Source organism: Cebus imitator, unplaced genomic scaffold, assembly GCF_001604975.1.
Source record: "Cebus imitator isolate Cc_AM_T3 unplaced genomic scaffold, Cebus_imitator-1.0 Scaffold386, whole genome shotgun sequence".
Classification (NCBI taxonomy): domain Eukaryota; kingdom Metazoa; phylum Chordata; class Mammalia; order Primates; family Cebidae; genus Cebus; species Cebus imitator.
The window spans coordinates 1,940,306-1,956,082 of NW_016107701.1; the positions used below are offsets into that span (position 1 = coordinate 1,940,306).

The 15,777-nt window shown below is 49.7% G+C and overlaps 1 protein-coding gene and 1 non-coding gene across 2 annotated transcripts in view; both read left to right on the top strand.

Moving 5' to 3' along the window:
* Positions 1–1,854, top strand: part of LOC119468156 (phospholipid phosphatase 2-like) — an 11,028-nt gene extending 9,174 nt beyond the window's left edge. The window contains exons 4-6 of the mRNA XM_037731216.1: positions 648–705; positions 942–1,096; positions 1,824–1,854. Coding sequence (XP_037587144.1) covers positions 648–705; positions 942–1,096; positions 1,824–1,854 — 244 coding nt within the window. The remainder of the gene's footprint in view (positions 1–647; positions 706–941; positions 1,097–1,823) is intronic.
* A 13,409-nt stretch (positions 1,855–15,263) lies between these two features.
* LOC119468162 lies at positions 15,264–15,403 on the top strand. Its single transcript, XR_005196801.1, has one exon. It is a non-coding gene; the product is annotated as a U4 spliceosomal RNA (small nuclear RNA).
* The last annotated feature ends 374 nt before the right edge of the window (positions 15,404–15,777 follow it).

Genomic DNA, 15,777 nt, shown 5'->3' on the forward strand with positions numbered 1-15,777 from the left:
CTAATTTTTGTATTTTTAGTAGAGACAGGGTTTCACCATGTTGGTCAGGCTGGTCTCGATCTCCTGACCTTGTGATCCGCCTGCCTCAGCCCCCCAAAGTGCAGGGATTACAGGCGTGAGCCACCGCGCCTGGCCTTAACTGGATTACGTTAATCAAGTTTTCATCTGGTTCCTGCAAGCTTTTGATTAGTTCCAAAAAAGTTGATTGTGACTTTTTTGCCAGTTTTTTGTTACTTCCTATTTTCTGTGTTTCATTCATGTCCTTCACGGGATCTCAAATTTATATAAAAAGAAATCTCCCCTCAGCTCCACAGATGGGGGAAAATCCTGAAAAGAAACGCAGTGAAAACGAAACCGGTGTTGCCTGCTTGCTGGACACTACCGTCAGCCCTGGGTGTTGGGTTCAGGCCTCAGAGTCTTCACAGGTGAGGCGTTTCATGCCACAGCCCCAATTGGAGACTCTGATTCCATCATCAGATAACTGGAAAGGACAGAGGAAGCAGTCTGTGCTCCTGGGATTTGGTGGCCTGTAACGTTAGCAGATGCCGTGTTAAACCCTCCCTTTTGCAGGAGGGGTGGGGGTGAGGGGCGGTTGGAAGATGTGGAGTGAGCCGCCACCCTCCAACCTGCTGCCTCTTCTTCCCCAGGTTGTCTTTCTACTCAATACATCCCTCCTTTGGGATGTACTGCGTGGTGTTCCTGGAGGTGAGTCCATTTTTCCAGGGCTTGCCTGTCAAGTCACTCCCTTTTCTGGACCTCGGTTTTTCCAGCTGTAAAATGGGTAGGTCATGGTGGTGATGGGGGCGCTCACTGACTTGTTTGTAAAAACAGGAGGCCCTGGGCTGGCCAGTTTTGTGCCCCCGGCCTCGGAGCTGCCATATGTGCAGTGGGTGTGGGAGGGCCTGGCGGGGCACAGGCTGAGAAGCCCTGTCCCATCCCAGCTCTACGTGCAGGCATGGCTCTGCTGGAAGTGGGTGCGGTTCTTTCTGGTGGCCTTTGCCCTCTATGTGGGCTACACCCGCGTGTCTGATCACAAACACCACTGGAGCAACGTCCTTGCTGGCCTCCTGCAGGGGCGCTGGTGGCTGGCCTCACTGTGAGCTTCTGACCCTGACTCACCCCCTGTACTGTCCAGAGACCACTCCCTGCCCAACCCTGGTCCTGCCCTACACACTCTTGCCCCACGGAGTCCTCCCCTGGGACCCCTTCCTCCAACCCTGGTCCTTCCCTGGGACTCCTCCTTCCCCCGGTTTCTCCCCTGGGACCCCTGCCCCAAACTCCAGTCTTTCCCTGAACCCCTCCTTCCCCCCCAGATCCTCCCCTGGGTCCCCTTCCCCCAACCCCAGTTTGTCCCTGGACCCCTCCTTCCCTGGGATCCCTCTTTCCCCCAATTCCTCCCCGGGACCCCTTTCTCAATGCCAGTCCATGCCTGGACCCCTCTTCCCTTATTCTACCCCTAAGACCCCTTCCCCCAACCCCAGTCCTTCACTAGGACCCCCTTTCCCCCCATTTCTCCTCTGGAACCCCCCAACCCCAGTCCATCACAGGACCCTTCCCTCTCCCTCCACATCCTCCCCTGGGACCCCTTCCCCCAAACTTAGTCCATACCTGGGACCCCCTTCCCCCCAATTCTCCTCTGGGACCCCTTCTCCCCAACCCCAGTCCTTCCCTGGGACCCCTTTTTCCCCTCATTTCTCCTCTGGGATCCCCCAACCCGAGTCCATCCCTGGACCCCTCCCTCCCCCCCAACATCCTCCCCTGGGACCCCTTCCCCCAACCCCAGTTCTTCCCTGGACCCCTCCCTTCTCCCCATTTCTCCCCAGTACCTCTTTCCCCAACCCCAGTCCTTTCTGAGGGCCCCTCCCTTCCCCCAATTCCTCCCCTGGGACCCTTTTTCCCAATCCCAGTCCATCTCTGGGACCCCTCCTTCCCCCATTTCTCTGCTGAGACCACTTCCCCCAACCCCAGTTCTTCCCTGGGGCCCCTTCCTTCCCCCACTGCATCCTTCCCTGGGACCCCTTGTCCACCCCATGCACATGGGGGCCAGGCTTCTGAAATGGGTAATTCAGGGGCTGGTTTCCCTGAAGTGATGGCAGAACACACAGAGCTTACTTTTTCAACAAGAGGGTAAAGGGTACATTTGTTTTTTGTACAGGCGGTAACAGTCTGCTGATGTTTTGTTTGCACCTGGAACCTCTCTTATTCCCTCACCCTGCAGGGTGTTCCTATCAGGCCTTAGCCTATGGGAAGGGTGGTGTAGCCCTGGGGGGCAAAAGTGCAGCCTGGGAGCCCCACTCAAGGGGCCTTGATGGAGACCTGCCCTTGGCGGTCAGGAAGGAAGGTGACCCAGACCCTGCAGAGCTCCAGCTGAACGTCAGAGACTTGCCTCCATGCAGGTGTCAGATGGGATCCTGGCCAGGAAAGTCACACAGAAGCCTCCCAGGTATCCTAGGGTGCTGCAGCAGGCAGTGATGCCCGAGGACTAAGGAGGCTGTGTCTGGGCTTACAATGTGTCTCTGGCAGTGGGTGGGAGAGAGGTTTCCAGCCAGATCCCACAGGCGGAGTCACTGTGTCAGGAGCACATGGGAATGACCCAGGTGCCCTGACGGCAGCCAACACCTCTGTCTCCTCCTAGGCGCAATGGCCTTGAAAGCCAGGACCACAGTGAGGGTTGAGCACGAGTCTGTGGGAGCAGCTGCAGTGCACAGGACTCAGGTGTGATCTGCTGGGAGCAGGTGGTCGTGTTGGGACGGGCAGTGAAGACTGAGGAGCGGAGGAAGTTTGGAGTGAGGGAGAGGACGTGGCTGAGTCAGCAGCTGGCCTCGGCTGGGGGAGCCTCAGTGCTTCAGAAAGAGCATGTGCACCCCACGGCTGTGAGAGCAGAGAAAGAAAGGGCTGTACTGACCAGAGCCATCCCCAGAGGGTCCTCAGGAGGCAGGAGGGCCCAGCTTTGGGAGCTGGTGGCCTGTTTCACCATTTTGGTGCTGCCCAGATGGGCTATGCACGCACTGCTCTGCATCTGTTGTGAAAAGCCGGGACGCAGAATGTCGGGCTCGGAAATTCTCACAGGTTCCCAGTACCAAGATAGCAGGCAGGGCGGCAGTTAGGACACATTTCTCCACCCACAATGAGCTCTGGGGAAGCTCTCATGTGTAATGTTGGGTTTACACTGCCCACACCCTTATGGTTTCATGGAAAAAAATAGTATTTTCTCTCGTTGTACAAGGAGGATATTTTGTTCTGTTGTTTCTCACAGGAAACTCAGATTCTTAGCCATGTAAATATCATTTCCCATGGCTTTGTCCTCGTGGCCCGGCATTTCTCCCACCTTCTGAGGTTAATTGGGTTTTGAAGACCTCCTCCTGGCCGGGCACCGTGGCTCACGCCTGTAATCCCAGCACATTGGGAGGCCGAGGCGGGTGGATCACAAGGTCAGGAGATCGAGACCATCCTGGCCAACATGATGAAACCCTGTCTCTACTAAAAATGCAAAACTTAACCATGCGTGGTGGTGAACGCCTGTAATCCCAGCTATTCGGGAGGCTGAGGCAGGAGAATCACTCAAACCCAGGAGGCAGAGGTTGCAGTGAGCTGAGATTGCGCCACTGCTCTCCGGCCTGGTGACAGAGCGAGACTAGCCTAANAAAAAAAAAAAAAAAAAGAAAAGAAAACTCCTCCTGAGTATTTGATGATATGCAGGGTTTTTTTGAACGTGTCAGCTACCATATGTTATTTTGGTTTTGTAGGAAACCATACCTACTTTGTTTTTTAGACACAGGGTCTCATTCTGTCACCCAGGCTGGAGTGCAGTGGTGCAATTACTGCTCACTGCAGCCTCGACCTCCCAGGCTCAAGCAATGTTCCTGCCTCAGCCTCCTGAGTAGCTGGGACAAACAGGCGCCCACCACCACACCCCACTTTCATGCTTACTTTTTTTAATAGGTTCATACTGAAGTATTTAGGAGTAAAATTTTGTGAGATATGCAAATTACAATATTTCATAATATAAAAACATGAAGCAGACATGGCAACATATGAGTAACTGTTAAATCTGTTTTGTGTATGTGGGTATCATTATGCCACTCTCTGCACTGCATTTTGAAAAATTTTAAGTGAAAAAAGGAAAAATATGCCTTAGAACATTTTCCTAAGTTCAAAATGTCATTACGTTTACTTTTAGTGAGACAATATTTCTTCTTTTTCTTTTTTTGAGGAGTCTTGCCCTGTTGCCTGGCCTAGAGTGCAGTAGTGTGATCTTGGCTCACTGTAACATCTGCCTCCTGGGTTCAAGCGATTCTCCTGCCTCAGCCTCCAAAGTAACTGGGATTACAAGCGCCCTCCACCACACCCAGCTAATTTTTGTATTTTTAGTAGAGATGCCGTTTTACCATGTTGGCCAGGCTGGTCTTGAACTCCTGACCTCATGTGATCCACCCACCTCAGCCTCCCAAAGCACTGGAGTTACAGGTGTGAGCCACTACATCTGGCTATTTATTCCTCAACTGAATTTCTGTTTGAATTGAAACAACATAAAATCCTAATTTCGATAACATTATTTACATTTTTTACATTAGTTACTAGAAAGGGATGAGGGAAGGCAGCGTTTTCTCAACCTCACCCAGCAGTGGTGTGGCCTGCGGCCTTCTGGACAGCATTGGGGGTGGGGATTTGGGGGCGTGTGAGCCCCCACGCTGGCTCAGCAGTGCGGTCTGGGCCTTTTCCCAGAGGCTTCTTAGCCCCAAGCCTGATTGTCCACCCCCAGTCTCCTCAACAGCGAGAGGCACATTGTCCTGCTGTGTAGAGAATCTTAGTTCTTCTGTCTCCTGCCGCATATTTTCAGGAGCTGGACAGCTCCCAGGTTTCATCCCCTGTCTCAGAAATGACTTCTCAAGTCATACCCAGCCGCAGCATTTTGTTAGCCTGTTTTGTTGTTGTTCTTTGTTTTGAGATAGAGTTCTGCTCTTCTTGCCCAGGCTGGAGTGCAGTGGCACGACCTCGGCTCACTGCAACCTCTGCCCTCCGGGTTCAAGCAATTCTCCTGCCTCAACCTTCCGAATAGCTGAGATTACAGGCACCTGGCACCACGCCCAGCTAAGGTTTTTGTATTTTTATAGAGATGGGGTTTCACCGTGTTGGCCAGACTGGTTTCAAACTTCTAGCCTCAAGTGATCCACCTGCCTCAGCCTCCCAAAATGCTAGGATTACAGGCGTGAGACACTGCACCCAGCTGAGCCTCTTTTGTGACAGTTGTGATTTCTTGGATCTAAGCCCAGTTTTGTTTTTACTCTGACTTGCTGTTTTATAAGCAGGCGGCCTAGTTTGGACATTTTAACGGCAATTACAGGGATGGGAAATCCCTGGGGAGAATTAGCTGGCCAGGCAAGGTGTGTAGTGAGGGCATTGCATGGCAGGTGGAAGTTTAGGTTATTTGGGGTTACTAAGTTACAGCAATGGAATTTATGATGAATTAGCCGAGTGAGTGAATAAATGACTGAGTAAAGAAGACTTACCTGAGGCCGGGTGCAGTGGCTCACGCCTGTAATCCCAGCACTTTGGGAGGCTGAGGTTGGTGGAGCACCTGAGGTCAGGAGTTTGAGACTAGCCTGACCAATGTGAAGAAATCCCGTCTCTACTAAAAAAAAAAAAAAAAAAAATTAGCCGGGGGTGGTGGTACATTCCTGTGATCCCAGCTACTTTGGAGGCTGAGACAGGAGAATCACTTGAACCTGAGAGGCGGAGGTTTTGGTGAGCCGAGGTCACGCCATTGTACTCCAGCCTGGGTGACAGGAGTGAAACTCCATCTCAAAAAAAAAAAATAAAAGACGACTTACCTGTAATTTCGAGGCCCTCTGCCCTCAGCTGGAGTCAGGGCAGGAAGGACGACAGGTGTGGACGGGAGGGTGTTGCTGCAGGTGCTCACCTGTCTGGCTAGAAGCCCTGTGTGGACAGGCAATGCAGCCACAGCAGCAGGTGCTCACCTGTCTGGCTGGAAACCCTGTGTGGACAGGCAATGCAGCCACAGCAGTTGGTGCGCTTCCCTCCTTCAGGGGCCTCCTGAGTCCAGGGCCACACCATAGGCTGCACCTCAGGGAATCCAAAACGGAACATGAGGGACGTGTCATCACAACTGAACAATATGTACAGCAGTGGAGGTATGTAACAGGAAAGGCAGTTCTATGCTTTTGGAGGGGTTTGGGTGTTTTCCTTACTGCAATCAATCAATTAATTGATAAAACATCCTAGTCCACATCCTGACTTATTATAAATATTTGAAAGCACCTTTGTCTAGACATTGGACAATTAGTTGACAATCCTAGACAGTTAAGCAGGTGATTTATAATATTTGTGGATATTGAGTTGCAGGGAAGGACTGGGCGTGGTGGCTCACGCCTGTAATCTCAGCACTCTGAGAGGCTGAGGAAGGTGGATCACATGAGGTCAGGAGTTCGAGACCAGTCTGGCCAACATGGTGAAACCCTGTCTCTACTAAAAATACAAAAGTTAGCCAGGAGGAGTGGCACACGCAGTCCCAGCTACTCAGGAGGCTGAGGCACGAGAATCGCTTGAACACAGGAGGCGGAGGTTGCAGCATTGAGCTGAGATCGTGCCACTGCACTCCAGCCTGGGTGACAGAGCAAGACTCCATCTCTAAAAAATAAAAAAATGTTGGGCATGGTGGCTCAGACCTGTAATCTCAGCACTTTGGGAGGCTGAGGTGGGCGGGTCACAAGGTCAGGAGTTCAAGGCCAGCCTGGCCAACATGGTGAAACCCCATCTCTACTAAAAGTACAAAAATTAGCTGGTGAGGTGGCGAGTCTAAGTAATCCCAGCTACTCAGTAGGCTGAGGCAGGAGAATATTTGAACCCAGGTGGTGGAGGTTGCAGTGAGCTGAGATCGCACCACTGCACTCCAGCCTGGGCAACAGAGCAAGACTCCATCTCAAGAAAAGAAAAGAAAAAAAAAAACACAAAACCCAGGGAGGGTGTGACTTCCAGAGCTTAGAGCAGGCACACATCCACTGTTAATGTCACCCAAGAATCCAGCGGCTCCTTGTCACCTCCTGCTGTGCAGCAAATTCTGGATCCCATGGAGACTAAGACACAAACTGCCACCTTCAGAAACTTTAGTCCCCGAAAATTCCTCGCACTTCAGAATGTCACATCCTGCCAGGTGTTTTATTCTCCTTCGAGGAGACTTGCTCCCTGAGGTATTGTTAGCCCGGCTGCCTCTCAGGTGGGAGTGCAGCTGGGAGAGATGCATGTTCACGTCATGCAGCACGAATTCAAACAATAAAACAGCCACAACACCTGTGGAGGTTTGTTTTGCAGAGCCTGACTTAGGCACAGATGAATTAATGCACTCACAACCAGTACAGTGATTTTGAATGGAGTGGGGATGTTTGCTAACTACTTTTAGAGGGCGGTTTTAGCAAACCCGGCCATGACTCCCTGTACCTTCTTATATTTATTTGGTATAGATTGAATAACAGAGGCTTTAAGTTAATACACCTGTGGATAATTAACATGGTTCAAAGAGTGGTTTTGAATGATAAAAGCTTTTGGTTTTGGGCCCAGAGAAAACACCCTTCACGTGTAATTCCCCTTCGACCTCCTGCTGAGAGGGCTGTCCAGCATAGGGTTTACATGAGTAAACAGTTAAAATAGAGACAAAGGGATGTGGGTAAACAGGCCACTGGGGAAGCTTGATTGTCCTTTTCACGCTATGACTTAAAATTTTAACGTAATGAACTGGCTGTCTTTAGCCCATTCCAATAAAACCTTTCTGCCTTCCAAAAGATTTGAGACTATAAATTTCTAACTTTCCCTAATATTTCCCTCCTATTTTGCCAGCCACCCCGAGTAAATCCCAATGCATGGTGAAAACCACATTTGGAAAATGTAGGTGCTGGCTGTGTGGAAAATTGCTTGCATCCCCAGCGTTCAACTATAAAAAGACAAGTATTTATACTGAAGAGCACAGAATTTTGTGACTATAATAAAAGATAATATGAGAGACTCCTGGCAAAACTTGATGCATGAAAATGCTCATGCATAGATTGCAGACAAACATATGTACATGTTAATGGAAGTGCCAGTCACACTTTGGATCTTGTAATCAGGAGGCTGTCATCACACCCTGTGAATGTGAGAACCTAGTTCCAATTCAGCTACTGCTGACAAAGCTTGGGTCATGTGCTTGGTCACAGCCTCTGCGAGCCTCATAATCTTTGTCTTTTATTTTTATTTTTGAGATGGAATCTTGCTCTATTGCCCAGGCTGGAGTGCAGTGGAGTGATCTCGGCTCACTGCAACTTCTGCCTCCCGGGAGTTGAAAATTTGTGCTTTGAATGAAGAGACCCCCCAGGCAGGCTTTGTGTGGGCAACGTGGCTGTTTATTCACCTGGGTGCAGGTTGGCTATGGCCAAAAAGGGCGTTAGCAAAGGGTAGTGGAATAGGAGTTGGTTTTACAGGTTTGGGGCGGGCAGTGGAAAGTCACAGAGTAAGATCAGTTACAGTAGTGGGGTAGGGGCAAGGAGTGTACATGACCACAAGTTCAGTTACAGTGGCTGCTGGGGTGAGGCAGAAGAGCAGTTAAGATGACAGGATGGGTGAGAGGCATTCATATTATAAGAAGAGTTGAGATGGCAGGGTTGGGTGAGGGGCTTGTCTGGGGAAGCTCCGCTGGGCGCTCAGAGACAATGGCGAACACAGATGGGGGTTGGGAGATGATCGGCTCCAGCAGGCAGGACTTCAGGCTTGCATGCAGAGACCTGACATACCTGTCTTTTTATATAGAGAGAGAAAGAATTAGAGAAGAGGAGGTGATCACAGGTTTCTGGGGGTGAGGGTGAAGTTTCTTAAGGTTACTTTGTGCCCGACAGGGGACTGCGGGGGCACCTAAAATATTTTTTTTTTTGAGTGGGCGAGACAGGGTGGAAATGGGAACAGGACAGGTGTGCACATAAGGAAGGTCTGGACAATATGTTCTGCCTTACGAATGCTTAAGCTGCTGGGGACTTAGAGGCACTGCGTGGTACTGTGGGTCGTCCAGAGCAGCATCTGCTGATTTGTGATCACCTGGATGCAGTTTTATATGAATTGGGAGACTAAGCAGAAGATACAGGGTCCAAACCGGAGAAGAAAGATGGGTATTAAAGGATTAAGGATTGAGAGGAGCTGTCACTCCAGTTAGACAGCATCCAGTCCTTCCAGCCAGGTCCAGAATAACCATTTGCCTGATTCATGTGCTTTTGGGCTCTGTCTCTTCATTTATTGATGGCATTATATACGAGGCCAGGCTGCTTTACATAAAAACAACATTTTTTTCTGGAGCTTTGGACCTGAAAGCCAAGGGAACCAGCAAGGGCTGCGGCTGTTACAGGGCTTGGTGGGGTAACTGTGTGGAGGGAGAGCATTTGTTTTCATGGTGTGTGAGGAAGCGTGCGGTATCTGTAAGCAACCGCTCACTTTCATTAACAAGATTGTGTTTGAGCAGAGAATGGGAGCCAGATGAAGAGTGAAATATCAGCTGTAATTGCCTGGAGGAAATGTGTAAACCAGCAACTTAAAGAAAAGCAGGGCATGTAAAAGTAAATGAGTGCAGTGAATTTGGGCACAGTTAGGAAATAATAGAAACAGACTTTTGAGGTACGGTTTAAGCAATAGGGGCGACTGCTTAAAGCTGGAGATGGCGAGGCGCTGAACGTAAGTGTGTGAGGTGTAAAGACAAAACTTTGGAGGCAGTGAGAGCTAGAGGGTAAGTGGAGCAGAGCCTGTGATTTTGAGGGATTCTAAGAGTATCAGGGGCGTTGTCAGGAGGGCCTGCCCAGGGCTGTGAGGTTAAGTTGTTTGGACAAAAAGGCTGCAGGCCATGGGCCCGGCTCCGATGTGAGAATCCTGACCGCACAGCCCTGGACTTTAGCAGTATAGAATGAAAAAGTGTTGAGACAGGTTGGGGAGAGCTAGGGAGGGAGAAGTTTTTAGAGCTGTTTTTTAAGGAGCAAAAGGAGGAGTGAGGAAAGGATTTAGGAATAATACGGTTGGATAAGTTTTCTTTTTTTTTCTTTTTTTTTGAGACAGAGTTTCACTCATGTTACCCAGGCTGGAGTGCAATGGCGCGATCTCGGCTCACTGCAACCTCCACCTCCTGGGTTCAGGCAATTCTCCTGCCTCAGCCTCCTGAGTAGCTGGGATTACGGGCACGCACCACCATGCCCAGCTAATTTTTTGTATTTTTAGTAGAGACAGGGTTTCACCATGTTGACCAGGATGGTCTCGATCTCTTGACCTCGTGATCCACCTGCCTCGGCCTCCCAAAGTGCTGGGATTACAGGCATGAGCCACCGCACCCGGCATTTTCTTTAGTGAGTTTATACAATGGTTTAGTTAGAATAGCAAAACCTGGTATCCTGAGGTGAAGTAGCAACCACACCCAGGAAGGAGATAAGCTGTTGTTTGGTGGAGGGGGTTGGAATTTGGGAAATTTACTGGAAGCCGTTGGCAGGGGGAACGAGTGTATGCTGGTGAAGGATTATAACAGATGGGAAAAAATTTGGGCTTTGGAAGGGGATACGTGATGCCCCTTTGAGTACAGATGCCAAAGAAGCAAGAGGGTGAATTAAAAGGCCATGTTTCAATAGACAGGTGATAACATGCTTTACTTTTAAAGGCTGTTGTGGGATGGGGTACGGGGCTGGGCAAGGTAAGGGTGGTTAGGTTCTAAGGGGATGAGGAGAGGTGAGTGACTTGTAGCAATGGATGGGAAGGTGGTGTTTTACACCCTAGGCTTAAGGTTGGGGGATGTAAGAAGAGCTATTGAGGAAGGTACGGGTTTGGGGCGGAGGGCGGTAATGAGCTGTGGCTATAGCCCAGGAACAGTCAAGGAGGCAGACAATTTCCCTAGGATATCCCGGCCTAACAGGGGAACTGGATACGTGGGGATGATTAGGAAAGAACTGATTGACACCAGACATGTGGAGTTTTGAGAGGCCCGGAGGCCTGGCCGTCAATTCCCATAACAGCATGGCAGCCAAGGAGACAGGTCTTTGAAAAGAAGGCAGCATGGGGTGGGTGCCTCTGTGCTGATTAAGAAGGGGATAAACTTGCCCTCCACGTACGAGTTACCCTAAGTTTGGCATCTGTGAAGGTCCAGGGGACTTCCGAGATGCTCGGGCAGCGTCAGTCTTTAGCTGCCAAGCCAAGGTTTGGAGCTTCAGGAGCTCTGGGAGCAGCGACCTGAGTTGGACAGTTGACTTTCTGTGGGGGCCCGCACAGACAGGGCAGGGCTCAGGACGATTCCTGGGCTGCGGGCACTCCTTGGCCCAGTGGCCAGGTTTCCGACACGTGAAGCAAAGTCCGGGGGGTCGGCTGGACGCGCTGCAGTCTAGGTGCTCTGAAGTCTCTGTGAACCGGTGGCAGGGCTGGGGTTTGTCTTATGGAGAAGGCAGCATCTGCAGCTCTGAGATGTGAAGCCGCGCAGATTTCTCCCTGTTATTGAACACCTTGAAGGTAAGGTTGCCTAATTCCCGTGGTGGGGTTTGAGGGCCAGATTTTAATTTTTGTACCTTTTTGTAATGTTGGGGTTGACTGAGTGATAAAATGCATATTAAGCATTTTTTAGGTGTGAGAGTGGAAGTAAGGATGGCATTTAAGTCACTCCGGGTGAGATTATTGGACTGGGTGAAGTATGGGAGGATCTGATGAAAAGGAGCCTAACCGGTGGTCGATTTGGGAAAGGTCAGATAAAGGGAAGGAACGCCACCCTAACTATGCCTTTGGCTCCAGCCACCTCTGAAAGGGGAATTGTCAGGCAGGGGTGCAGGAGGCAGCCGCAGGACTAACTGTAAGCCGGGCCGTGTATGAGGTGGGGAGGTGACAGGAGGGGCATGAGGAGGCAGGTTGTGGGCAGAGGAAGGCTCTGGGGTGGGGTTAGGTCCTGGATGAGGGCCTGGTTCATAGGCGGGAAGGAGAAAGGTCGGAAGGTTGATGGACAGGGAGGATTCTGGCTAACCCGCAGAGGAAGGAGCGGCAGATGGAAGTGAAGAGGAGTAGAGATTAGGGAGGGATTGGTGTGTAAAAAAAATGCCTGGACGTAGTGAATTTCTGACCATTTGCCCATGTTGTGATGAAAATTGTCTCAATTTCATAAAATAAAGGTGAAAGGTGCCAATTTTTGGCCAGTTGGAGTCATTGTTTAACTTGTATTGCGACCATGCAGTGGCCCCGTAAAGAGAACGCAGTGTTTACAGAGACATTTGGGTTTTAGGTTAGGGGACAGTTGGAGAGGTTTGAGGTTCTTTAGAACACAGGCCAGCAGAGAGGAGGGAGGGATAGAGGAGGGATGATTGCTCATGGTCTGGAAAGACAGCAGAGACAAGGAGAATAGGCACACAACCCAGTTGCTCAACAGGCGTCCCTTGGTGAGCCTGGGTTGAACCTCGTTGTTGGTGAGCAGTCGAAGAGAGCATCCTGTATGTTACCTGCCACCAATATCGGCCCTGAGTCTGGTGGGTAAGTGACTCGGGTGAACGTCTCCATGATAGTCAAGCACCTGGGGAACCTGGGTCCCAGGATCCCTGACCTACATAGGGCTTTTCTGGTCCCGAACCTCACGGAAGATCCTGGTTTACCTGATTTTCCTTGTGCCTGCGGTGGAAAAACAATGAAACCAAAAGGGGGAGGACATGGAAAGGAAAAGACAAAAGAATGGAAAAGCAAAAAAGAGACTGCTTACCAAAACAGCTGGTGGTGTGTGTGTGGGCTGGTCTGATGACCCAGGTCGGTAGGTCGATCTCTTCATAGAAGGAGCGCAAGAGCAGAGACGGGTTTGGTTTCCTGAAGGAGTTCCCCCATGCCGGGTTTTGGTACCAAAATGTTGAAAATTCGTGCTTTGAATGAAGATACCCCCCAGACAGGCTTTGTGTGGGCAACGTGGCTGTTTATTCACCTGGGTGCAGGTTGGCTAAGGCCAAAAACGGCGTTAGCAAAGGGTAGTGGGATAGGAGTTGGTTTTACAGGTTTGGGGTGTGCAGTGGAAAGTTACAGAGTAAGATCAGTTACAGCGGTGGGTAGGGGCAAGGAGTGTACATGACCACAACTTCAGTTACAGTGGCGGCTGGGATGAGGCAGAGGAGCAGTTAAGATGAGAGGATAGGTGAGGGGTATTCACATTCATAAGAAGAGTTGAGATGGCAGGGTTGGGTGAGGGGCTTGTCCAGGGAAGCTCTGCTGGGCGCTCAGGGACAATGGCGAACGCGGGGGGGCGGGGTGGAGGGAGACAATCAGGAGGCAAGCAGGACTTCAGACTTTCAGGTTCCAGGTTTGCATATGGAGACCTGACAGCGGGTTCAAGCAATTTCCTGCCTCAGTCTCCCGATTAGCTGGGATTATAGGTGCCCGCCACCACGCCCGGCTAATTTTTGTGTTTTTAGTAGAGAGGGGGTTTCTCCATATTGGCCAGGCTTGTCTTGAACTCCTGACCTCATGATCCACCTGCCTCGGTCTCCCAGAGTGCTGGGATTACAGGTGTGAGCCACTGTGCCTGACCACCTCATAGTCATTGTCTGAAATACAGGGGCAGAGATATTCTTCCCAGGGCGGTCCAGGGTCCAATGAGACGAGTTATCAGGTTTCTCAGCGGAGTAACTTGGACAAGGGAGAGGCTCCACAGCTGTCCTCTTTCCACAGTTGCTCAGAGTGATTGTGAGTGAGGCTGGAAAGTAGCGCAGGTGGGAGAGTGGCTGTGTGCAGGGAGGAGGTGACCTGGTGAGGAAGGAGACCCAAGCATCTAAGATCACCTCCCCCTTGACTTCCACACTGCATTTCAATAGAAGTAAAGGCTGGCCGACCAAGTGCCACCTTATAGATCGCAGGCATGGCGTGGGTGAATCTTTCCAGAAGGCATTGTTTTAACTTAAACGAGCTCAAGCCCCCACCCCACGCCTACTCCATGGACCAAGACCATTTCACATGTAATTTCTAGAACTGTAAACCCAAGACCCTTTCACATGTCGTATCTGGAGTTGTAAGCCTATGTAGAGCCGGGCTTCTGATAGTTAGAGGAGCTTGACCCTTAGGCAGTTATGCCTCCTTGCTCCAGTGCGCCGTCTGCTGGTGGCCGGGGGCATTGCAGGGCCCTTGTGCTCACAGCGCTGGCAGAGGACGCGTGCCCTCTGGTGGCCATCCCGCTGCACCACTTGAAGTTGGAGCGCAGTGTTCAGCGCCATCGTTCTGCAAATGCAAACTGACACTAGCCCGTGTGTTTCCAAAAAGGAAGAAGGGACAATTAATTCGAAACCATAGGAATAAAACAAACATGGATGCACGTTTTACAACTGATGGAAAAATTCACTCAACATAGTCTTTGCACTTAAAATGCAAAACCGTCAGAGGCATCTTAACCGTAGTGACTTTATTTTCAATAAAAGCTTTAGAAAAAGCTAAATCTGGGCGGGGTGCAGGGCTCACGAGTGTAATCCCAGCACTCTGGAAGGCCAAGGCGGGAGAATCACTTGAGATCAGGAGTTCAAGACCAGCCTGGGAAAATATCGAGATCCTCATGTCTACAAAAAATATAAAAATTAGCTGGCATGGTGGCTCGTGCCTGTGGTTCCAGCTACCCAGGAGGCTGAGGTTGGAGGATCACTTGAGCCCAGGAGTTTGAGGCCGCAGAGAGCCAGCCATGATCACACCACTGCACTCAAGCCTGGGAGAGAGAGTGAGACTCACCCCCACCCTCTCTCTCTCTCTCTCTCTCTCTCACACACACACAGTTTAAATCTGTTGGATTATATATTTAGGGATTGAGCACCTTTGGTTATGAAATATTTACGGTTGCAGGAACAAGTTAATAACTAAAAAAGACCCAAAACTCATAAATATATACCAGTACTTTAAGCAAAAAGCATTCTTAATTTAAAAATAAGTTTTAAAGGTGATAGTACACTTATAAATTATTGTTAAAATCGATAGTAACAAAGAAAAGTAGCAATACTAATAGCCTGACACAAACTGATCACAATCCTTCATAAGAGACAACACTATTCTTAATAACCTATATAAACAAACATTAAGTAATTCTGTTTGTACGTTAATGTGCTGGGATTACAGGTGTGATTACATAATGTTTACATTAAGTAATCACACCTGTAATCCCAGTACTTTGGGAGGCCGAGGAGGGCGGATAACCCGAGGCCAGGAGTTGGACGCCAGCATGGCCAACATGGTGAAACCCAGTCTCTACTAAAAATAAAAAAAAAAAAAATAGATTTGCACAGTGGCAGTATCATAGCTAGTGAGGTTTATTTGAGGTGGGATTATTGCTAATTGAAAATTTTTTCAATACCCCGCCATGACGACTGGAAATATAGTAGGCATTGGTAATTTTTGGAAGTCTCTACAGGGATGGAATAAAAAAAAATTAAATAAAAAATAAAAATAAATTAAAATGGAAAAGAAAAAAAAATTAGCTGGACATGGTGGTGCATACCTGTAATCCCACCTACTTGGGAGGTTGAGGCAGGAGAATCCTTAAACCCAGGAAGCAGAGGTTTTGGTGAGCCAAGATCATGTCATTGTGACAAGAGTAAAACTCTGTCTCAAAAAAAATTTTTTTTCTTTAAAACAGGTGCGTTCCTCCTCTTGCTTTCTGAGGACTCCCTGCTCTGTCACTTAGTAGTGGCTAATAAACTCTTTTAATGTCACTAGACTGTGCGACTTGCCATAAATTCCATTTCGTGTTAGATCCAAAATTCTGTTGCTGGGGTCTGGGACAAGACC